The sequence below is a fragment of the Apteryx mantelli genome, chromosome 5 (assembly GCF_036417845.1).
Source record: "Apteryx mantelli isolate bAptMan1 chromosome 5, bAptMan1.hap1, whole genome shotgun sequence".
Lineage (NCBI taxonomy): Eukaryota > Metazoa > Chordata > Aves > Apterygiformes > Apterygidae > Apteryx > Apteryx mantelli.
Window position 1 is genome coordinate 62,522,371 of NC_089982.1, and position 26,321 is coordinate 62,548,691.

The following is a 26,321-nucleotide window of genomic DNA, read 5'->3' on the forward strand; positions in this document are numbered from 1 at the left end:
TTGTGGCTCGCAGTCTGACAGAAACTCTCAGTGCACCCCACAGAGTGGCCTCAGGAAGAAAACAGGGGAAGAGCAGACTGCAGATCTAGAGAAAGGCTGGTGCCGAGGGAGCTCACCTGTGGAGCAAGAGATCTGTTTCAAAATCTCCTCTGAACTGTCCTTCTGAAGAAGGACAAGTCTGTGGTCACCAGGCATGTGCCCTCATCATCAGGGCTTCAGGTATGAATGATGGGGTAATGACAGGGTGTCAAGGCAGGAGCTAGAGCTGCTCCCCTCTGTATATAGCAAACTGAATAGCTTTGTATCAGTAACAATGTTAACTGGAGCAGGGACATGAACCTTATCCTTCCTCGTATTGCATGAGGCCCCTAACCAAGGACTACCAAGTCAACGCTCTGACTCACTCTCTCTCCTGGGGTCACTTGCTCTCTGCTGCCTTCTGTGAGTTCCAGGGCTAGGCTTTTTAGACAAAAAAAATTAGAATAAATTTGGGATCTTCTAAAAGATCTTTTTAAAAGTTCATGTACCTGAACTGAAGATAGAATCGCCTCAGCATAAATAGCAAGAAATGTTCTACTGTATTCAAACCTTACTTTTTATATTTATACTGTCTAAATTCTGTGTCCTTTGCCCTTCTTACTGAATTCGGATGTGCCAGAACAGGTATTTGCATGTGCAAACCTGCCTAGATGGCATGTTCAAGTCAGGGAAGAAACGCAAAATTTCTAATATGTCAGATGTAGTTACCTTCCTGGTCTACAGAAATGTGGGCTTAACTGACATAAGCAGATATACAGGTAAATCATGTCTTGAAAATCTGGAATGAATTGGTCAGGATACCAATTTTTAAGGGTGTTTCATACAAAATTTCTTTGAATAGGATGTTAGATACCTGTAGAGGTTTTCTTTGTTTGTTTGTTTCTGGTATACTGAAACTCTATTGTAAATGTATGCTACAGAAAGTACTTATGCTATTTGACATACTCAGCTGCAGCTAAGAATATTTGGAGAAAAAAAAAACCCAAATATGCCAGGCTTAGCTGGAACGTTGTTTCTGAGAAATAAATATGACATGAATTGAACTGAGAATTTAATACCAGAAACGAACAGAATGTCCTATTTCTTTTTATTCCTTGAGGGAACAATAGCCAGTTCCTCTCAATCTCAAAACAAAAATGCTAATGGCTAAAACCAGTGAATCCTTTGAATTGAAACAAAAAAGTGTATTTACTTAAATTGATTTTTCAATGCACTAATGATTTCAATAAGAAGAAAAACAAATATGTGAATTCATTGAAAATCTCAGTGGAGTATATGTTTCAACTGCTTGTTAGGGTAAACTGTAAGCAATTAAACTAAAATGAACTGAACTGAACAACTGAAACCAAAATGCTGAAAGGTGTACTAAGCCACTTAATCTAAACCATGTTTTAGAAAGCTGGAATTCCAGAGTAGCTGGCGGCTAAGAGATGTCCTGAAAATTGGTTCCTCTACTCATTGTGTCCCTGCTAGCTATAATTCGATATAGTGTGATGGCCTCCTGACACAGGCACTGAAAGAATGTTCTTCAATTAAATATATTTAACTGCTTTTTTGCTTGTTCATGGTAGTGGTCAAAGGATAAAAGTTATGCTGTATTGGAATGAAGTCTCCCAAAAATACTTCCACTGAAAACCAAGAAAGAAAGAAAAAAAAAAAAAGGTCCAAAGAGTTGCATCCTGTGCTTTTTAGGATATTCAGGTCAAACTGCATTCAGAACAGTATTTTTCTTCTGCCACAGCTGAGCAGCAGTGCAGCTTAGCACACAGAACGTTAGAGCTGGTAGAGATCTCTTAAATCTGTCCTTCACAGAATCACAGAATGGTTGAGGTTGGAAGGGACCTCTGGAGATCATCTAGTCCAACACCCCTGCTCAAGCAGGGTCACCTAGAGCACATTGCACAGGATTGCGTCCAGATGGCTTTTGAATACCTCCAAGGAAGGAGACTCCACGACCTCTCCAGACAACCTGTTCCAGTGCTCTGTCACCCTCACAGTGAAAAAGTTTTTCCTCATGTTCAGATGGAATTGTCTGTGTTTCAGTTTGTGCCCGTTGCCTCGCGTCCTGTCGCTGGGCACCACTGAAAAGAGTCTGGTTCCATTCTCTCTAAACTCACCCTTCAGATACTTATAGGCATTGATAAGATCCCCCTCAGCCTTCTCTTCTCCAAGCTAAACAGGCCCAGCTCTCTCAGCCTTTCCTCATAAGAGAGATGCTCCAGTCCCTTAATCATTTTAGTAGCCCTTTGCTGGACTCGCTCCTTCTTTCCACTTCTGCTTCATATCAGTGTGGAAACGTAATTTGCTGCTGCTTTTGCCACTGCCTCAGATTGCCCATCTATAAAATGAGGTTAATAGTAGCTTGCAAAATAAGCTTTACTATTTTGACTGTTAATATGTAAAGGATCTTGTGTGCTTATGTATCAGCAGGGATGGGATTACCACTTTAGATTGTTTGTCTTGTTTAAAGAGAAAAATGATGCCATGGAGCAGTATCAAACATCTTCATTTGATTCTCCCTATACTGAGGTGATAATAATAGTGTGCCCATACTTCCAATCCCTTGACTGAAGCACACAGGAAAACAGATTTAACTTTTAGAACTTTGGCTGACTGTACAAGAGGATAAAATAAGAAACATCTGTTTTTTTTTCTTAATTGAAATTATTCAAGTGAATAACAAATTGAAAGTATAATAAAGGCATTTTTGTACTGAGAAATAGATTTTTTTCATCCCCTGCCTGGATATGCATTTACATTCCCTGGCTCAAGAAATGTTACTGTACAGTGTTGCACAAAGGCATGTCTTTTTTCCTTGGAGGTACTGCAGACATACACTGGGGGAAGCTATAGGTATTTCAAAAACTTCAGAGTTGATGACTTATCAAATGGATATTAGTCTCAGTTCCATGAAAAGCAAGAAGGGGCTGCTGAACTACTTTGTAAGAAAGCTGACTGGAGTGGGGACTGGAAGTATGAGGTGCAAATACTAAATTTTTACTGCAAGTAAGTGAGTAAAGTTCCTGACATGAAGTATAAGAAGTAAAGGATGGTGGAGTTATTTGACCCTTAACCTGTCTTTTAGAAAATTAAAGATAGCAACCAAATCCAGCTGTAAGCAAACCAATTCCCTATCTCTGAACTTCACCCACAGTGCAACATTTTTAAATCTCAAAGCTTGTCCATAGTGGCAGAGAGACTTGAGATAATGATGGAGGATTTCACAGGACATAGCGGGTAGGAGCTAACAGCCCATCATGCAAAATGAATGTACTTCCTCAGAAGAAATTCACGGCACACATCTGTGATTACTTCCCTGACATATTTTGCTTTATCAGAACTCTCTGTCCTCCTGGATGTGAAAATATCAATGGTCTCTTTCTCCACCCCTCCTCTCCCATCTTATACATGATCACAGAGCTTAATTTTGTTGCCTTTCCCCTCACTGCTTGTCATTGCTGGGTCTTTGACCTCCCTGAGCAGGTGTGAGAAGATCAGTCAAAAGAATAAATAAGGAAAGAGGGCTGTGAGTAAAGGTAGGGTAAAGGAAGGGTTAGAGAAGATTTTACCTGCCTCTACAGGTAACTGTAGCAACGGGGGAGGGATCTTCAGGACTGCAAACTCCATCCAAATCCTACATACACTTTTGGAACCAGACTACATCTTTATACTATTCAGTAACATAATTAAGGCTGTGCTTCTCAGTAACATATATAGACACTATAAAGGTATCAGAAAGTGTTAATTAATGAGCATTATCAGAGGCAGAGATCACTGATGATATAACGGAGGGATATACATTTACAAAAGCAATTATAAACAAGCAATTTCTAACAAAATGACCTGACTTTGGGAAACCTGAAGCTAGTTGTAACATGATATGTCATTTTGCTGCAAATTACTTTCTGCTGTTTTTCTTTGCCTTCTTATTAGAACTAAACAGATTGGGATTCATTGAGTCTGTAAATGGAAACCTAATTTTGTAATTAAATGTCAAGAAAACGATGTCACCACTTGCATGGAATAATACAGTCCCCATGAGCCTAATATGACCCAGGACTGTGTAGTGTGTGCTAAAGCAGCTAAACACCATTAATAAACTTGTTTCTCAGGGATGTAAAATAAATGAAGGCTCAAAGGCAGCTTTTTACTGTAAGGGACATTAGCTCTAGTAGACAATAATGCCACCTCTCTGCTGCACCCAAAACTTAGTGTTTATCACAGTATGCAGAACAGGATAGTATAGTTAAATGGTGAGGGTGATTTTTAAAAAAATCTTTCTCCTCCAACAATAGAAGGAAATGATGCATTAAAAAAATATAGCTCCATTAGTATCTTTCAGCTTTCTTGTCATGGGCAAGGAGGTGTATTGTGCCCTAGGACCAAAGTCAAGCAGGGATTTCTAGTAACTGGAACTCTCAACTTCTACTCAATTCATCTTTTGTCAGGTAATTGCGAACACTCCAGATAATGTGCTGTTGCAAAGCTTTCAATACGATGAATAGTAGCTCAGTAAATAGTTTTAATAAAGTTTGTTTTTATTTTATCTCATTTTGTGTCCCTTATGTATGACAGCTTATCTCCATAAAAACAAAAGGGGTGAAGAGAAGCAAAGACAAGGAGTGAGACTGTTTCCGGATAGGACTGCGGGGGAGGTCAGGAAGGGGAATCTCTTCCTTTTGAAGTGAAACAGGCAACAGTGGTAAAAATCTGGATGGTTATTCATGGGGGAATAGGACCATGAAGAGAAAGATCTGCCATTGACTTGAGGAGGCTGAACCACAGTTTAAACAATAAATCATATGGATTTGAGAAAAGGAAGCTAAATTGAAGTAGCAAGGCTAAATGGTTACTTTTATGTACTCCATCCTATGCACTGCATACTTTACGTGACTCGGCAGACATAGGAAATCATTTTCTAATTTAAATTTAGAATACACAAAAAGAAGAAAGAATAAAGCACTTGTCTTTTAATATGTTAAGGAGATAATATAACTTTAAAGAAAGCATTTAATGCAAAGAACTCTTGGGAAGCCACAGAGCTGAAGCCTTTCTTCAAAAGGAGCACTATTCCCCCTCAGACAAGGGCAACTGGAAGTTTTGTCACTGATTTGCTGAAGCCTGAGTAACTGGAGAAAATGAACTGTCAGCCTCCCTTTTAGGTAAGGGTGCAGGTGCAGCCCCTTTCACAGCAGTACTCTGTTGTTAATACAGAGATGCTACCTCCATGTTAAAGATGAGACAGAGTGGAGTTTGCAGCACTGCAATGCACTTTTATTATTTTTGAAATGGATATATTTTGGGCATGAGGTGAACAGGAAAAAAATATTTCAAATGTAATGTTTTACAGTTACAGTGTCAGCTACATAAGACTCCAACAGATGCTTTCACCAGCAGAAAAAAAATTAAATGTACTAGGAATGCTGGCTTTAGAAAGTCAAACTTCTTATGATTTTGCTAAAGGAAGAGCTATGACTGATATCTGAATAGAAACTTTTCATTGGCGATTACATTACTGATATGTGAAGTAAGAGGATGATGGATATTAGGAGTGATGGTAACAACCTTGCTTAGAGCTAATTTGACCTATAAATTTTTGTTTGGTTGCTTGGGGTTTTTTTTAGATGGTTTTGCCCATGCTTACAGACAAATTGTGCTCAGTAATGGTTATGCTTCTTTCTGATACATATTGTCAGCTGAAGAGAAACAGGGCTCAAAGGGATAGATTTCTTTTGGAAGACACTGAATATTAGTCCATGCAGAGAAACAGACCGGCTATTTTCCATTTCAAAAAATAATGGTAATCCTAGAATAGACAAGGTAGTGCAAACCAGGAGCTCCAATATGGGCAAAACAGAGCAAGCCTTAGCCAAACCTCTGTAGTTGCAGAGGATGGTGCCATATAAGCACTATCTGATCAGTTTTCCTCCAGAGTTAGCCTTGCTATCAATCAGGCCTGAGGCACATCCTGGGAGGGGAAGCACTTTCATTTGTATGTGCTTTTCTGATGTAACATCAGATCAACATTAAGTACATGTGGAATATTATTTATGTTGGCTTGTTTCTGGATTTTGATGACTTATCTACAATTTTTGTGTGCTTATTTGCCAGTTTTAACAAAACATTCTTTTTAAGCTGACTAGCGTTGGTTTCAGGGCTTGTTATCTGGGAAAACCGATGGCTGGTATTCTCTGAACACAAAATTGATATCTAATCCTTCAAAGGTGAAAAGAAATTATTAGATAAGTCCTTGGGCAAGAAGAGACACATACAGTAAGACTATAATTTTTCTTCCTAAACAGTACCAGCAGTGTTTAGGTAAAGGTGCAGCCCATTTCACAGCAATACTCTGTTTCTGAGCCATTGCTCAGAAAACACTGACTGATGTAAAAGTATCAAGCATTTCTATATGTTCATAAATGATTTGTATGCATGTTTCTTACCTTTCACATGGCGGAAGGGGAGGAACCGTTTTCATGGATTATTAAATTACTATTAATTTGGAGGAGGCTACAAAGTACAGTAACATAGTTGCAGGATCTATGAGAGGAACTAACCTAAACTGCAGTAATGGTTGAGGAGAGAAAGTAAAATGTTTGGAAAGGAGCTCCAGAGAAACTGAACTGAAGCAAAAGAGGCCTTAAGGCTCTGTCAGTCCACGGTTGGAGGAAGAAAGCACTGAGCAAATATGATGAGTGGAAAACTAGTGGAGAACTGCGGGAACTAGCATTTTAGATAGGGACATTGGCTCACAGTCTGATACCCAAAGTCAGCTACGATTCCCTGAATGGGCTGGTGAAGGGCTGGACCCAGGTCTGGTTCAACGCACCAGTCAGGACCAGTGACAATGAACGCACGATCCTCTTCGGCAAGGCTTCCCCACAGAAACACACCCCAGCTGCCTCTGCACAGGGTTAGCCCGTTTTCACAGGCACAATGTGATCTCCAAACAGTCGTACTGTGCTCATGCTAACTAATCATATTCACGCTAGACTCTGAACTGCCCCTCAAAAGGGGCTGGTAGGCTGATTTTTCAGATACTTATGTGTGCTGGCTGACTGGCAATCCAATCCTGGATTAAAGTCTTGTCTTTTTTTTTAAAGGAGGGACAGCGAATCTTTCTAAATAATGTAAAATTGCTATTGTTCATGGACCAAACACGGAGAATGTTAATTACTTAGAATATTATTTAGTGAATGAAAATGAGATTACTGTAAGTTAAAGCATTTTAATAACTTTGGTTGTGACTGATGCCATAATTTGGCAACTTCTGAAGGGCATAATTAGGAATTTCAGCTGATGAAACCATTTCATCCAGTCTGAAGAACACAAAGAGCATCTAAGGAGAACTCACAATGGTAGTGGGACAGAAAAATGTTATATAAAGAAAAAAATAACACATGAGCAAAAGTTAAGATGACTTGATACAATAAAACTAGTGGATGCAAGTTTATAGCAGCATTGTAGGCTTCACAATGATGACTATGTGCTAAATTAAAATTCAAAATAACGATCTCCTCCTCCTCCTCTCCTGTTCTTTCTATATTTGACTTAGATTATTCATGCAAAAATTCGAATGTTTTCTTGGAACTTAAGATATTATTTTCAAAACTTTTCAAAAAAGTCAAGTAAGTACTTGACTTAGATTTTGACTTTGTAGCCATTCAGTTGGCTTGGAACATTTTCCTCATAAACCAACAAAAAAAGTAAAGTGGTTTTGTATTGTTTCTTTATCAAAATCTTCACTGCAACACTCCTCGGATTTTCTTTTTTTTTTTTTTAATATTATTTCTTTTCTCAGCGTTCCAAATATGTGGAATTATGCTCAGAAATGCAAGCATTTTATCTGTAGTTAAAAAAATCCATGACATCACTAGTTGGGTACCTTAAAATATTAATTTTATTATTTCCACTCTTATTCCTTTTTTAGTGATGTCTATCAAGAGGAGACAGACTAAAGCAAGCACTGTGATAACAGAGATTAAAGCTTTCCTTGGCTTCATAAACCACATCCTGTATACACTTGATAAAGGTTGTGGCTTATGAAAAATCAACATTATTTCAATTATTCAGAGTACCAACAGCCTTACAGTCAATCCATATCACCAAGTATTGCATTGAGAATGCTACCCCTAATCAGCATACATATAAATCCACCCTTTCATAAAGTCCTGTTCACAACTGCCATATTTCAAAAACTATTGTTCTTCAATACTACCCGTTATTAGCTTTCAATTTAAAATATAGATTAAAAAAAAATCACCTTTACAAATCCTCTTACCTTTCATTTACTATACTTCTTCAAAAGTGAAATAGGTCAAAATAAAACCTTAGATTTAGCAGCTTTTTTTAGGCATCCTCATGTCTTTTCTACCACTTATTTTTAACTAAAAGGTAATCAGGCCTAAAATTAATGGTAAGTGTACAGGCAAATCTATGAATACTGCCTGCAGGTAACAGGTCAAGTCATTAGCCAGATGTTTGAAAAATCTGTAGCAAGTCTCCATGGAAATGAATGAAAGATAGCAAAGAACATCAGGTCATGACATTAATCTCAATAAAACCACTGTATTGCATATGCCATGCGATGGTACGACTGCCATGACTGAGAGGCAGCGTATATGCTCTGCAATAGGACTTTGCCAGGTGATGCACTGTTCTTTCAGCTAATGAGTAGCACCAGTATTCTGTATTTTTTTAAACAGTTTCTATACTATGCAAAGTACTTGAAAAGAACAAAGAGCTTATTCATAATACTTGTAGTCTCTATAGTGTTCTAAGCAAGGGTTCTCTGCTTTATTTTTTTCCAGGTTAAAAGGAATAAAAAATTGTGTAAGGTTTTCCAGTTAGGAAAGAAAGTAGCACACCATACTAAGCTGCTACATGGCACACTAACAGAACAGTAACTCTGAAAAATCACCTTGCACTGAAAGCAAATGTTTTAACAAAAGAGAAGCAATACCTTGGAAGTACCACTTATGGATGCAGAGCAGCCTCACAAGATGATAGAACACTCGTACTTTCTCCTATTTTACTTTGTATGTTAGTATCTTTTCTTGAAGAAAAAATCCTGTAAAACTATACACTCTGATTATTTTTTTAAAAAAGACCCAGCTACTATTAGCTGGATTTACCAATATTCAGACTGGAAAGTGAGCTAGTTACTTTGTGGGTAGGGGTTGTGTCCGGACTGTTTCTGGAGAACCAAAGGGTTCCAGTAGTCACACTGCGTATTTGGGAAAAGGGAAGGTTTATCTGCTAGCTGTGAGCAATAGATTAAGAGCTCCCTTCGAACATATCAGCTGCCTGCTAAATACAGTAAGGTATGATGCTGCTTTACATAGAACTGTAAGTTTTAGGATTATTATTTTTTCTCACGTGTACAGTATAGCTGACGTTGGTTTTCTGATCTACTGTTTCATTCGTAGAGCAGATCATTACATCTAGTTGATTACAACACTATCTCAGGAGATGGTTTGAAAAAGCTATTCTGAAGGTCAAGAGAAAATAAATCTCAAATCTCAGGCAGCCTATTTCTTCCTCCACATATTATACATAGAATGATACAAATTTGAGTTTATACAAATCTTGTTAACACTAACATGGTTATTTGTTTTAAATATAATACTTAACCTTTTTAGAAGACAGCACCAAGAACTCTATGTCAAGAAAAAGAAATGCAGTGACTTATAAGAAAATCATACAGTCTTGCATAGGTTGAAAATGCAAGAGTCTTTTAAGACTAAATCAAGAAACAATTGAAAAACTTGCAGTTTTTATGTTCATGCAGATACTGCTTAATAAATCTTTTGGATATTTTCAATGGATATGTTTTAAAAATGGAAAATACACACCCTTTGCCTGTTAGTCTGGAGACTGTGGAAGAGACAGACCCAGGGTTGCTGCAGGGAAAGTCACATGCTATGTCTTTAAGGTTTAATCACTTTTTTCTGGTTTTGAAGGGTTTAAAAAATATGCAAAGCTTTCCTTAAACATTTGCAGAAAAGTCGTCCCAGTTGGCCTAGTCCATTCCAAAACAGGATTAGTGTCCTCAGACATCTACTTTACTTCAGATGAATGCCAACAAGTCCTATGGAGCCATTCCTGATATGCTATATGAACCCAAACCGACTTATGTTAGTACAAGTTCTTATTTGGATGGGTTTTGAATCAGATTCTAAGTTAGAAGAAAATTTAATTTCAGACTTAGGTAGTTTATGATATTTGTTTCTTGGAATATATTTTATTGGGAATGGTGGGTTGTTGTGCATTCTGGGTCTGGTTCCATCTATTTCCCCTCACTTAAAAACTATAATCTAAATCTGTTTTCTTGAGAAAATTAAATTCTGAAATGTACCTATCACCCGTACCATCTCCTTGATTTTACCATATCTCATCTTTAATTGCAGGGTGATTTAAGGACATGCCAAATATTGTAAATTGCTAACATACTTTTAAATTCCTACTAGGATCCTACTTTTATAATGCTTGGGTTTGTCTAATAACTCATTAATGCTCAAATTAACAACAAACTGTCAATAATTTCAGAGTGATAATGTAAATTGCAAGGTCTGAGCAGAGGAGGTAGAAAAAGCTTCTACTATTCTTTGGAGCAGCTGATTTCAATTATGGGTGGCAAAAATCTCTTAGGTTTATACCTATCACAGATGGAAGCTCAGTTTGGATTCATAGATGTATTTATGTGCTTAATTTCTAGATAGTTGCCAAATCTACTCAATGATTTCCGTTATTTGATTCAGTTACTTTGCTTCAGAATTAGCAGTCAATTCTGCTTCAAAAATCAGTCCCTCATCCTTACTGTTGGTCAACTCCAAATTGCATTAAAGTTATCAATTTTTTTTTTTTGGTATAAATATATCTGAATAGAATGCACTGGTTTCAGACAGGTTCTCATTACAATTTTATGCATGTAATCTATCATCTGTCTAGGCGGTATTCCTCCTTATCCTATTAAAAGTATGCTGACCTTAACAAGAGAAAGTAAGCAAAGCTGAACATACAGCATTAATATAGGATAAAACAGAAAAAAAATCTTGGGGATAAATAAATTCAACATGCTATTTTTTTTCCACTCAGGATTTTGCTTTACCTATATGATTTTGCTGAATTGCCAAGAGCTGGCCTCCCATACTTTACCATGTTTTTTTTTTTTTTGAATGTTTTTTTTCCCCCCCCGAGACAAGGAACCAGTACTTTTTTGCACAAACACCTGCCAAAGGTTGCACTCTCATAATTATACATTCAAAATGTACTTGGGTAACCTCAAAGATCATGTTGAGGGTGGCTAAAATTTGGTATTCGTCCTTCCTCTGTATTGACAATAATTCCATTAGGATAGTCTCCTTTGCTCTGTATCTTGGTGTGAATAAGAAAATAACTTCAACTATTTGCCATGTTTTGGAAGACTATCATTAGTAATGCAAAACAGAGATTATAAGCAAAGATTACAGGCTAATTAAGTATTCTCTTCAGACAGTGAAAGGGAACACCTGATGAACTTCTTAATCTGATTATTTTTATAAAAAGAAAATTTGTTACCTGCATCTTGGTCTAAGATCCTCTAAATGCATTAAGTAGCGAGAAATATGAATTTCAGTGCTATCCCTAGTTTTAAAGGCAGAAAAAGCACCTTTATTAGTATTTTATTCTGTCAGTGCTATAATTCAGTGTTGCATTTTCCCTTGCATTTTGAAATGCAAGGCTTTTAGCAATATATAATATATATAATAATAATAATATATAATATATAATACAGCAAATTGCTACAGGTGACAAACTAAAATTTCATTTCCATTTCTCCCTTTCAGTTCAAAACTTACAGGACCCAGTCCTGCAAGGACATCAGTTCAGGCAGAGACCGCGTGGAGCGGCACAGGTGGCGGAGCGCACCCACATGTTATAATGCCAAGGTAAGTTCTAAAAGAACACGTAGAGAAGCTGGCCAGTTTTTGCATCTGTTCGAGGGCACGTTCAATTGTTTAAACCGGAGTATTAGTTAGGCAATGCCAATAAAAGAGTAAACTCATTCTACAAATAACCACTACATATTAACAATACTTTAAATAGCTAAAGGCCTTAATTAATATCAAGTGCTGTACTTAGGTTCCTAAATCAGTAGTCTCATTGGCTAGTTTTTACTTGCTGTCAATGGAAAACCAGCTCCAGGAGATGACTTGGATACAAGTGGAGGTACCTGTACCTCTCCACTGGTTGTTAAGGGTGTCTAGTCCAGCCGGAGACAAGATCCATAACGGATGAATCCTGGCCATGATCAGTACCGATCTTGGGATGATAATTTAACCTGTATTGTCACCCTGACATCTGTCTGGCATTGGAGTGAGGACAGTCTCTGTGCCAGACGGCTCTGAATCAAAATGACAGGCTCGTGTAAGTACGTGAATGAAACGGGGGAGCGAGAGAGACGGTTGTACTGGCATGATAAAAATACAACTTTCACAGAACACCACACACTACAGCTTGCTCTTTGTCTAATCCTTGCCATGGAGAGAAACAATCTGTAGCCTTCGCAGCAGATGGAGCGTTTTGTACCCTTTCAGTACCTTCTCTGTACCCACAGAATTCCAGGTTTTTACTTAAATCTTTAAAATTGTTCATTTAAAAAAACAAAACAAAACTAGGACTTGCAGTTTTTTCAAAACTTTTCTTTTCCTCATTATGACAAGTCTAAGAAATTCAGTTCAGTTAGTTTTCCCTTTTATCTAAATACAGCTACCTTTTCCAAATTATTTTTTAGCAAATACAAGAAAGGAAAATTTGGAATAGCAAAGGTGTGATCTTAATACTTTCCACTAAATCAAACATCTAAAGATTCAGGTCGAAATGTTAGATTCTAACATATGATGGAAGACATTAGTGTCCTTGTAATCTATGCTAGAGCCTGTTTTAGAAACTTATCCTTAAGATGCTTTATGCTATAAATACTATGCTGATGGTATATGCAAAGTGACATTTAAGTTCAGAAAAATAAATCCTAGATCTCCAAATATTCTCGTATTTTCTATTTTCAGGCTGAAAATCCTTGGATTTACTACTTTTTTTGCAACTTGCAGTAGCTCTAGTTTGGCTTTATCACTTCAATAACTTTTTCCTAGTAGTTCTGGGTGACTTGTGGAGCTATCAGTTCTTTAAACTATTCTAAGCACTCTTCTTCTTATAGCTGTCTTTCAGCTACTTCGTACTGAACTTAGGAAAGTGGTTCCTTAGTATGGTCTTTCATGCTTGACAGATAGAATATGTTTTGCATCTGATTGGGGCATAATGGGAAAGATTAATTTATGGAATTAAATCTGTCAAAGGAAAGCTGCTGATGTCCTTCAAAGTTTTTACAGAAATTTATTTAGCTGAACACTTTTCCTAATATCTTTGCAGTCCTACAATTATGCATAGAAAAATTATTGTTGCATATCCCCCATTTACTTCTTAAAATGATGGAGACTCAAGACAGCTGATAAAGAGTTAAATACATCTTAGAATAGTAGTCAGAAATATGTTTCTTCAAGAGAAGTATCCTTGGTCATAGCAAATCTTACTCACTGGGGTCATTTTTGTACTTTCATTAAAGTTCCTCTTTCACATAATTCCTCTCATATACAAAATAAATCCAAATTCTTCCCAAATCTCTTGGTTGTTTGCTTTGGTGCTTTAACGGAAGCTATTAGATATGCTGTTTATAACACTAAATAGCCAGTCTCATTAGAGTTAGATCTAGATCTACCCACAAAGTTAAAAAAAAAAAAAAAAAAGCCTTATTCTTCATAGACAAAAAGGTTATGCTTCTCTAAAAAGTTGGAAAAAGTATTCCATTTATCAAAAATCAGTATATTTCTGTCTATGCATCAAAAATTAATACAGTCAGTATACCATGCACTAAACTGCTCTTAAAATATGTTTTTGAGTTACTTATGTTCACCTTAAAACATGGCACAAATCTTTCTAAGCACCACAGTGAAATAAAATTTTGTACTATCCTGAATCATATAGTTAATATAAAATCAGTGACAGCAAAATCTATTGTATATGATTCATTGGAAAGAGTGAAAGCATACCTGGCAGAATTTAATATATACAGTCTATTCTCAGTGCCTTTTCAGTTATTGAACCCTACACAATGTTTGGCATGACTTCATAAATCCATATTACTTCAGCTGAAAAAGCTATGAGGAATGGCTGGACACTGTCTATTGAGCTTGATGTAAAACATGAGGTTTGTCCATAGAAAAATAACTCTCCACCATTCAAAGCAATACACAAAGCTTTATAAACCACTTCTGTAAAGGTGTTTCAGTCTCTCTTTTAGACTTAATAGGAAAAGCCAGTGAAGATGAACCCTTTTTGCCAGCTTTGCTGACTCTTGAAGAACACTAAAAGCAACACTTTTTCTGGCAACAGTCAAGAGGAGGTGGAAAGTAGGGGGAAAAAAAAAAAAAAAGAAAATCACAGCCTCCTCAGGATGCCACTGGCCTCCAGTCTTTTGACCCTCTAATACACGCCATCCTAATTTCTCCCAGGTTTGCCGCACCCCACAGCAAAGGGTAGCTCATAGCAGATAGCCCTTGCCTGCTGCTGTGCTTTTATAACCAAGCCCTTCCAGGCCAGGCCATAATGCATTTGCGAGAAGTACCAAGAATTAATCGCTGGTGGTCTCCTTAAACAAACAGTCCATCCTTCCCCTGCATGAAGGCAGTTCAGTCACACCTGGTGGTTTCTAAACACCTCTTGCTACTGGGGACCGGCCAGGTAAGGTCCTTCCTTCCTCCCCACTAACGCTGCATAAGCACTGACAATCTGCAGCACTGTGTAGGAAAACCATTAGCAGCAGTATAATAAGCGTGCAGCAAAGAATATCAAATATTTTAGAAAGAAAAACAGAATACATTTGTTACACATGGCACTCATGTTAGGATGGCTAATAACATATTTTTGCTTTAAAGTAAAACATTATTTTTATACCCACAACAAAACATGGACCTGCAGAAGTTTTCAAGCAATCTTCTAACAGCTTCATACGAGTCTTCTGCAGCTCAGGACTGTCCCATTCATCTGCTTCAACTCCCCAGTATAAGTCTATAACCTGAAAATCAATATGCAACATTGTTAATTTATCCTATGCCTTTTCTACCTATCAAATTACAAATTAACTTTGCCACCATTGTGTGTATTGCTCAGCATTGGTCTGCTGTCCTGTAAAAGGCTGCGAGTCCTATGTCCGGTCCTGATGCAGCCTGGCAGGGTTGTCTTAGGTGAACAGCCATTCAAGACTATTTACCCTCCTAGATTTTTTTGTTTGGACTATAGATACTTTTGGATAGGGACAGTCTTTCATTTTGTATTCATATTTTTGTACAGAGATTAACATTACAAGATCTTGATCTGAGGCAGTCTTTATGTGCTACTAAACTACAAATAACGGATAAGTAGCAATAATGGCAAGCGCATGGATAAAATCCTGGCTTCATGGAAATTAATGGGAGTTTGGCTGGGGATCAGGCAGGACCAGGACTTGGCACCCCGTGTCTTTTGTATCCACAGGATATAAAATCATCCTGTGCACGTGGCCCAAAAGAAAGAATATGTGCACTCCTGTAATATCGTATTTCCTTTGTTGGTTGCTCTTTATTACTTTGGAAGCACAGACTGCATAGATAGGCAGTGGCAGATAGCTTGCTGTTCAGCCTTTCATTTGTAGCTACAGACTCAGTTTTGTGATGGTAATAAGTTGCAAATAAATTCCTAGAAGAAACTGGAATATGGCTGTTAAGCTTCTTTAAAGAAATTAAGTGATGAAGTTTGGTTTCACTACACATTTAAATTGCAAGGACTGAAAAATTCTTATTGTAGGAAACTGAATTTAAAAGAATAGGGATCGTATGCATACATTTCTTAATTTTGGCATAAAACTTCTGGTACATGCTAATACTCTCTAATTTAAGCTACTACTGATTGTTAATAACATATGTAACTTGTACAAAAAAGTCCAAATGGATAGTTTTAAAATAAAATCAATCTGCACTGAGACACAGCTATATTACAATATTATTTATTATAGTATTATTTGTACCGTAGGAGCACTTTGATGTTGCAGTCAGGAACTGATCCACAAAACTGGTTGTTGTCTAAACAGATTATAAAATCAATCTGAAGATCTAATATAAGAACTAATAAGGGGTTCATATAAAAGTTAAATTCACCATTTTACAGCAGGTTAATCTCCTTCGGAAATTTCTTGTAACAATAAACGATGAGGTTTAAGACCTAATCCTACAAGTATTTATGCCCGTGTTTAATTTTATTACCAACAATCGCACTGGATAGTTCTGGCAGAAAAGTTAAGGACCCATGTCAGTGTTTGCTGGATTAGAAACAAAATTGTCAAACATGACAGGTAATGTGCCATCTGACTGATGATGTGTTAAATAGCCCATGGTATGAAATGCATTGTAGATCACACTGCCAAGAAAATACATTTCATATCTTTATTTCTGTACAGAAATTCTGTTCCAAAATTTTGCTGGAACACAAGGCTTCTGCTTTAAAACGATTCCATCTCAAGTAGCTTTCCCATCTCCCTCAATTTCATGGATTTTTTTCTCCTTTTAGTCTCATTAGAAAAAAAAAAAAAAGACTTGTTCCCTTTTTCCCCACTCTCCCTTCTGTTACTTATCTTTATGACTTTATTACTAAACTTTGTATTGTATTCAGCTGTCTGATTATTTGAACAATGTATAGAGCATAAGTATCATAGTCATAAAGTTAGAGAATCTTAGCATAAGGTCAGACATTTGAATTAGTAGTTGAATGAATTTATTGTGCTGCTCAATTTTTTTCTCAACAAGAATTTCTGTTTTGATTAGCTGCTCAGAGATCAGATAACTCTGTAAATGTGAAGATGAAATTCTCTGGAATAGCTAATATTGGGGTTGGGGTTCAGCCCCTACCTTCTGTGTCACAAGGTTATAGATTATTTTTATTGTATCACAATTTTGGCGCATAGTATCTTAATGTGTTATAATTTTGTCCTGCATGATAAAATACTTTCGCCATCAAACCTCTTAAGGCACCAAGAATTTCAAAGTGAGGGGCTTATCAGTTATTCTTTATGCTGACTAAAATATTTTTTTTTTCCAAAAAATGGAAATGGAGCAAGAAGACAACTGTGTCTGATATTAAAGTATACTTTTATTTATAATTGGAAACACTGCTTGACAAACATGCACCCTAACTTTCAATAATGTTGTCAAGGTGAGGTGATGTGTGTTCTGCTCAGGAACTAGTTACACAAGGTGGACTGACCCTAGTCTAGTTTAATTCCACACTGGCCACTAAAAACAGACTTTTCATTCATGATTCAGTGTTTTCTTTTGCTTACTTAAGCTTTTGTCCTACCAAGCTTAGAATTTCATAGGTTGTTCATTTTTCTCTTACTAAAGGGAAGAATTTTATCTTTCTTATTTCACGACTGGCTTAAAAACAAAACTCTACCAATTTCTTTGTCATGTGAAAATACCAATTTCTTTCTAGTATATATCATATAGTGGAAAATGCTATGAATTAACTATTGTTAGTTACCCTCCAAAATTCTTCCATTACTACTACTTTCTTTAGCCTCTCTGTCTTCCCCTAAAAATACAGTATTTCAGGTATGAAATACCAAGCATTCTGGAATTATTTTCCCCACCTTACTTTGTCTCTGTCTTAACCAACACCTGCTTTTCAGGAATATTTTCTGATTGAATGGAAAATAAAGTCCATTGAGGAAACAAATCCAGAGATGGAATTAATACGCTGCGTTCTGTTTCCACACACATGCTATTTATGTTCCGTAACAGCACCCACCGACTTTAGGATGCCTGACAGATCTCACACTTTGCAGCAACTGAAACACATACCAGTGGAGCTGGATGATTCAGTGAAAACTGGAGCACTGAATGCAATTAGAATGAATTTCATTTAGGTCATGATTTATCAAAAAGAGGGAGTCTTAAGGATACCCTATACTATAATGCCTGTGTGGTAGCCAGACAAAAGGTAGTCCATGGTTGGTCAGTCTGAGACTATTTAGCAGGATGAAAAGTTAATTATTCTGCTCTGTATAGGGGTATATAAATTCATCCTTGTATCTGAAAAGTACATACTACTTTCTGGACACCATTGCACTAAAATATAACATCCTTGATTTTGCATGCTAACATAAAAAACAATACATCAGGAATGGAAAAGGCAAAACAAGATGTTTTGATGAAGTCTACCTGAGAGCCTTCTCCAAAATGCTTTACTTCTTTTCCTTGGCAATTTTTTGTACAGTTTTTTCTACTTTGCTTCTGCATTAATGTGATAACTTCCCAGTCATTTTTGGAAATGTGTCAGTGGGGTTGTCTCTCAGACCTCATCCCACATAAGGATTCTCCTGGTGTTGAAACTATATAGTAAAATGATTTGCTTCCATGAATATCAGCTAGGGTAAACTTAATTAGTCCTCCCTTAGAGACTACATTATGGTTCATTTGAAAATAGACAGGTTTTCTCCCACAAAGAACTCAGTGCATTATGAGCTATTTAGAGGAGACATTTCCCTTCTGTCACTGAGATGTCTTCTCAAAGATGGCTGAGAAATAAAGATACTGAAAGAACTTATATCAGCATTTCCCATGAATATCATATGGTACTAAAAGGAGAAAAATGTTTTATCATTTAAATTTCTTTTGATATTCCTTTCATGTAGCACTGCAGCTGAGACTCCCCAATCAGCTGATCAGCCAGGACCTTAAGATGAAGTTCCTGTATAGCCATAATCTAAAATCATGCTGGATTTTACCACCATGCAGATTCAGCAATTCCACTGTGACTCAGGGAATTAAGACCAAATATCCAGGAACTTGCTATTTTGATTAAAAAACAGCTGCATGTACATCAAGAATAATCTACCACGAGGAAGAGGATGTTGTCTAATAGGCATTAGCTGTTTTCAAGGAAGAACAATGTTTTTATACTCTGAAGAGTTAGGTTTTTGGGAGCAGTGATCTGGCATGTAATACTAGCATGCTAGGAAGGGTTGGAGATTTAGAAGTAGAATTTTTGGAAAAACTGAACAACATTTTTACAACACTTCATAATGCATTTGTTCCTCTTATCAGAGAGCCAGTTCCAGGCTTGCTGACATAAACGGGATTATTTTAATTGACTTTATTGGACAGGATATACCTGACTTAAAGTACCGCTGACTTTAACTGTGATGTCAAATTCATGTATTTAAAGTCATATGTAATTATTTATTACTAACTGGCTATTACCAAAGATGTGGATGAGTCACTGTTTTCTGTAACACAAGGGAAAACTTGAAAATCCACTGAATGCAATAGGGAATTTTACCATTGACAGTGAAGGAAGCAAATTCCATATTACGCAATCACAGTAGAAATTTTAATGAAGTGTTCCACATTCAATTAATTTTGGTAATGAAAGTTTCAATATTCTCTTGATTAAATTAATTTCCATATTACAGAAGAAAACAAACCCATACATAGAGCAGTAACTATTCTATGAATACAGAGATATTATGACTTAAATGCTGAGTCCATTAAATCAAAAATAGGTTGCAGGGCTGACATTAACCTGAGTTTCTGGAAGTGGAGCACAGTAATTCAGATGTAATATTATTTCGTCTTAAATACTTTGAATATTTAAAATAAGGATGGTTTGATTAAGTTTCAAAAGTGAAAGTTGTCAGTTTGTTGCTGTATTGCTCTTACTACCAGTGAAATATTGTATGGCAGAACTGTGTAGAATTTTTTCATTTACTTAGAATTTACCTCAAATCTTCCTGAAAGATAGTTTAAGTACATCAATTCAGTACAATTAACATATGAAACACATTTTTGTAATTTTCTATTTTACCAATGATGTGACAATTACAATATTTAAAAATATTGTCTGTTCTAAACAGAGTTAATTTCAAGAAATAGTATTTATCGTAACAGAAGATTCAATACAGTAAAACCTACCTGAAATTCCAGCCCATAGTTTTCCCTGCAGAATTCCCTCAGCTTAGGATACACATGTTCTCTTAGAGCACTCCTTTCTGCTATTGTGTCTGCGTGGGGAAAAAGATATAACTAACAATATTTACACGAACTGTGTTCTTTTAATCACAGATACAGATTTATCACACAAAAATAGCTTTTAAAGCACACACACCCCTGATGAAAGTTTTGGGATTTACATTTCCAAACTGTATGTTGTACTTTGTCATATTTCACATAAATATGTTTATATGTGCAACATTAGGCTTAATACACACCTTAGTATTGCAGTACATTTCAGTAAAACTCAGCCAAATTAATTTTGTAATTCTGCAGTCAAAACTTCTTTATCAGCTCGACTTTAATTTTCAGGAAGCTGAATTTTACAGATTAGAAACACCATAGAACGAAGAGATATACCAAAGATGGGATTGATTACTACATTTAGTGTAACAAAAGATTAATTTATTTCTAAGTGTCAAATGCTAGCACATTCTTCACCATCTTTAATCTCATAGTATCTTAAAAGGAAAGCAGCTGATATTAGCATCTTATTTATTGGTCCAGGTGATTTCCACTATCATACTAAATGCACAGTTCAGACACCTTCATGTTATTTTCACTATGCAAAAAGATATGCATGTTGATAACAAAGTACAATATGGCAACAAGGTGCCCAAATTATTATTAAAGTTCTCTATGTCCAAGCTAATCTGAACACATTTATATTAAACCTACCACTGAGAAAACATACTAATAAATCCGAAGTATATTTGATTGTTTAGTAACAAGATCTTGCATAGATAATAGATTTTATTGTCTCTCCAAATAAGGTTAAGACGTGATGAATTTTGCTAGGTCTACAGTGTGGTCAGTATTGACTGAGTTAAGACATGATAGGATGATGCTGTTGCTAAGTTATTTTCGAAAATAAAATATAACTGTTGTAAACAACTAGATCCAAGTACCACATGATGAAAAATAAAACAGTGTTAACTTATGAATGATGGAGAACATCAACTGCAGTTAGAGCAATACTTGTCAAACTGTGTTGAAATGAAAGAGTAGGTTAGAATTGATTTAACCATCCTCTTGCTGTAAGCCAGAGATGTCCGTACAAATCTAACCATGTTTTGCTAACCAGTGCCACGGTTGATACGTTTAACTGAGCCAGTGGTTCGCTTATAGAATCATGGTCACAGATTTATATTTTTTTTTTATTCTGACAATTCTAGAAGAGTGTGAAATCTGTAATTTAATTCATTAGACTAAATTCTTAATATCCTTAATATTCTTAATATCCTACTTTAAAATAGCTTTGAAACATTACATAAATGCATGGTATAATTACCATTTCTCTTTACAAACAGAAAACACTAATTCATTTAATCCATGGCAATACAATTAACAAATAAGAAACAATTCTTTACTGTGAAAATGCTTCAAAGGCAGAAGGTAAAGTGTACTGACAAAGATCCTTAGATTAGAGACACTTGGACAAACCATTGTGATTTGACTGAAATCAGGGTAGGTATCTGCTGCAGACTTCCTCCATTCTCCCTTTACTCCAACACAATGTTTTCATTAAAAACAAACAACAACCCAGAACACCCCCAGAAAAGTTATTTCGTGTGAAATCTGCATCAAGGTAAAACGGCCGTACCACAAAGGCTTAAAAGTACAGCCACTAGTTTAATCCCATTTATCTGAATTACCACAGCTCTTCCTTCACAAACCTTTGGTGAGGAAAAAACATGGAAAGCATAGTAATTTTCATAAAATATCATCTCTAAGGGTAACAATTTTAGGTATTTATGATTTCATATTTTAAAGTATACTAAATACGTTAAGGTGTTCTAAAAACAAAGAATGGCCCAGAAGTTTTGGTCAACTCCTTGCTCTGTTGTAAGCTTCCTATCTGAGTGTGGACCTGCCACTCAAGACACGATCCTCAAACTGTAGTACACAGCCTTATACATCCAAAGCGTGTATTTATCAGTGTGCTCTCTTTGCAATTAAGGAAAACCCTGTCCTAGGCTGCATTAGGAGGAGTGTGGCCTCGCTCCCTCTCTCCTCACCTCCCTCTTGGGAAGTTTTGTCCTCCTCTTCTCGGCACTAGAGTCCTGGGCACCCCAAATCAGGAGGCTGTGGAGGAAACCGGAGCAGCCACCGAGATGGCCGGAGCCAAGGGCTCAGGGCCTGCAAGGGGAGGTTGAGGGAGCTGCGCTAGTTAAATCCAGCAAAGGAGTCTGGTCTAAGGGAGGATCAACTGCAGCCTACAACTACTTCTAGGGCTGTTACCAAGATGATGGAGCCAAACTCTTTTCGGCAGTGATAGGTGGTGTAACGAAAGCCCTGACAACGCATTACAGCTTGGGAGGTTCGGGTTGGACATTGGGAAAAGCTTTTTCACCAGGAGGGAGGTGCACCACTGGAGCAGGCTGCCCCCAGCGGCTGTGAACCTCTGTCCTCAGAGATTTTAAAGACCTGACAAGTCTGTGGCTGACCAACTTACTGTTGGCAATGCTTCAAGAGGGTGGTTAGCCCGAACGACCCCTGGAGCCCTCACCCAGCAGCAGTGATCGATCCTGTCTCTCAGCAGGACCTGCAGGTTTGACTTGTACAGTCCTGGGGAGACTTCTGCTGCTGCGTGGGCCAGTAAGAGCAAAACTGCAGGGCAAAACAGCCAGTGCCAAGGACCCAATGCCCACACCATACGTGTTTTGGGGTATGTTACACTGGACTGGTTCTAGCCCAAACCCCCACAAGCACCTGGCGTGCATTAGGTGAGACCCTGGAGCCTACCTTCAGGGTTATTTTCACAGAAGGAAACAAGCTCATGCACACCAAGATCACTCTGTGGTGTGAAGTGTATTTGGTGGCGATAATCAAGAGATCCACCTCGGAAATGTACTCCAGATCTGGATGAAGACAGAAGCATCTTTTAAACATTTCGGAATGGAACGCAAAACCCAGTGCTTGCAGCCCAGAGCTGCCCCAGTTAGCACTTCAGGACTAGAGGGACGGAGGAGCCGCTCCCTCTGCAGGATTCACAGCTGTTAATTTTCTCCGATACTGAAGTGCCTTCATCAACCCTTCCTCACAGAACGTCGTACACAGCCAGCAAAGCCAATTAGCCGGAGGGCAGCACCGTGCCAGCACAGCAGCGTGCTCCGGCTCCAAAGCAAACCCTCTCGGTGCTAGTTTGGGGTCACAGAATCGCTGAGGTTGGAAGGGACCTCTGGAGATCTAGTCCAACCCCCCTGCTCAAGCAGGGTCACCTAGAGCACATTGCACAGGATTGCATCCAGGCACGTTTTGAATATCTCCAGAGAAGGAGACTCCACAACCTCTCTGGGCAACCTGCTCCAGTGCTCTGTCACCCTCACAGTGAAAAAGTTTTTCCTCATGTTCAGATGGAAGTGTCTGTGTTTCAGTTTGTGCCCATTGCCTCGCGTCCTGTCGCTCGGCACCACTGAAAAGAGTCTGGTCCCATCCTCTCGACACCCTCCCTTCAGATACTTGTACACGTTGATAAGATCTCCTCTCAGCCTTCTCTTCTCCAGGCTAAACAGGCCCAGCTCTCTCAGCCTTTCCTCATAAGAGAGATGCTCCAGTCCCCTAATCATCTTCGTAGCCCTTCGCTGGACTTGCTCCAGTAGTGCCACATCCCTCTTGTACTGGGGAGCCCAGAACTGGACGCAGTACTCCAGATGGGGCCTCACCAGGGCTGAGTAGAGGGGGAGAATCACCTCCCTCGACCTGCTGGCAGCACTCTTCCTGATGCAGCCCAGGATACCATTGGCCTTCTGGGCCACAAGGGCACATTGCTGCCTCATGGTCAACTTGGTGTCCACCAGCACTCCCAGGTCCTTCTCCACAGAGCTGCTCTCCAGCAGGTCAACCCCCAACCTGTACTGGTGCATGGGGTTATTCCTCCCCAGGTGCAGGACCCTGCACTTCCCTTTGTTGAACTTCATGAGGTTCCTCTCTGCCCACCTCTCCAGCCTGTCCAAGTCTCTCTGAATGGCAGCACAGCCCTCTGGCGTATCAGCCACTCCTCCCAGTTTGGTATCGTCAGCAAACTTGCTGAGGGTGCACTCTGTCCCTTCATCCAGGTCACTGATGAAGAAGTTGAACAAGACTGGACCCAGGACTGACCCCTGGGGGACACCGCTAGCTACAGGCCTCCAACTAGACTCTGTGCCACTGATCACAACCCCATGAGCTCTGCCATTCAGCCAGTTCTCAATCCACCTCACTGTCCACTCATCCAGCCCACACTTCCTGAGCTTGTCTATGAGGATGCTATGGGAGACAGTGTCAAAAGCCTTGCTGAAGTCTAGGTAGACAACATCCACTGCTCTCCCCTCATCTACCCAGCCAGTCACTCCATCATAGAAGGCTATCAGATTGGTTAGGCATGATTTCCCCTTGGTGAAGCCATGCTGACTACTCCTGATCACCTTCTTTTCCTCCACATGCTTGGAGATGGCCTCCAGGATGAGCTGCTCCATCACCTTTCCAGGGATGGAGGTGAGGCTGACTGGCCTGTAGTTCCCTGGGTCCTCCTTCTTGCCCTTTTTGAAGACTGGGGTGACATTGGCTTTCTTCCAGTCCTCAGGCACCTCTCCTGTTCTCCATGACCTTTCAAAGATGAGCCTGAGACCTGTAGAGCCTCATCTACTGGCAGAGGGTCGGTCTGGGTCCCAGCCTCTGACACAGCAACTCCAACAGCCACTGGGGAACACGCTGTGCGGCGTGTCACGACCATACTTGAGGAAGCGTACACCACAGGGAACAGAAACGAAGGTACCTTTGCGCACCCTTCTGCGCAAACTGCTGCCTCTGTTCGCTGCGCTCTGGGAGCTGCGCTCTAGGCCTGGCTCTTATATAGGCCTCTCCCTAGCACTGACTCACAGGGTGCTTGACCGCCCTAATCAAGGGCCACTGGGATCAAAGGCCCCAACTCCCTCTGGTCAGGGGCAACCCAGAGAGCTCGTTAGCAGCAGCCACTCCTAGCTAGAGCTTTTCCCACGAGCTTTTCCCAGGAGAAGTCAAGGCCTCCTGCAGTTGTCCTTGCCTAGCTTCCCCTTTCCTGTTCACAGCAATCACCTTCTAGGTCCTCAGGGGTCCTCAGGAAGCCCACAACTTCCAACAAGATCCTCAAGTTCTAGTCAGAGCCCAACCACTGCTGCGCAAACTGCTGCGTCTGTTCGCTGCCTCTGTTAGCTGCGCTCTGCGCTCTCTGGGTCACTGTACTGCACAGTGTTGCCAGACCTGATTATAAAAGATACCTGTGCACTTTGCTTCATTTGAAATACTTGGTATTTGTTCTTTCTACCCTCACAGCCATTAAGTCTTAGGCCCTCAGATCAGTCATTGTACAGGACTATATCTTCTATATTACCTGCCTTGATACTGGTTAATTTTGGCATGCAAGTCTACCAAAACACAGAGCATCATATCTTCACAACTGCAGAGGATGATCTGTTAAAAACGACTTGTTACTCAATTACTGAGCTAAAACAAAATGATTCTTGCCTCTCTGTAAACTGAAATCAAGCGTGACTATAGCTTTGTTATTAAGCAAGCAACAATTGACAGGTGCTATGTGCAGTTACTTAAATCATCAATGTGACAGCAGACAAAATAGTCTTACTAGTAAACTAAAACAAGCTATGTTGCAGGAACAACAAAAATAAGTAAATGGAAAAGTGCAGAAGTTAAGAGTAAACATGATTAAATGATAAATGGTAAATAAGTGGTCTGAGGTATATAATGCGTAAAACCACATTCTGGTGCTTTCCATTTATCCCCATAAGACTCACCCTGCAGAACCCCACTGGATCTAATTTAGAACAAGTCATCATTCCCTGTGGCATAACTTGTAGAGTCTTGTTCAGAAAATGAAAAAAAAGACACACTCCAAGAGTAGTGCTACATTTTAAATTCCTTATAAATCAAATATAGAAATAAAACATTCCCCCAACTAGAATTCTGTTCAGGATAAGACACTCAGCATACCCATCCATATTTTTATTCCCAGCTACAAATCTAATGGAATGTGTTTAATTGGAATTTGAGGCTGGTGCTTATATTAATGAAGTTTAAGAATTTCTGTATTTGTAATAATTTGTGAAACTCTAAGGAAACATAATTGCACATAGTTAAGATGAACAACAGTAATTAGTATGGATGGCAGATAAGCTAGTTTAATTAAAT

The 26,321-nt window shown here is 38.5% G+C and overlaps 1 protein-coding gene across 1 annotated transcript in view; it reads right to left on the bottom strand.

Moving 5' to 3' along the window:
* The window catches only part of NWD2 (NACHT and WD repeat domain containing 2), a 59,187-nt gene that overhangs the window by 13,538 nt on the left and 19,328 nt on the right, over window positions 1-26,321 (bottom strand). The window contains exons 2-3 of the mRNA XM_067297169.1: window positions 20,079-20,167; window positions 15,035-15,151 (exon numbers count right to left, since the gene is read on the bottom strand). Of these exons, the coding sequence (XP_067153270.1) occupies window positions 15,035-15,151; window positions 20,079-20,167 (206 nt within the window). The remainder of the gene's footprint in view (window positions 1-15,034; window positions 15,152-20,078; window positions 20,168-26,321) is intronic.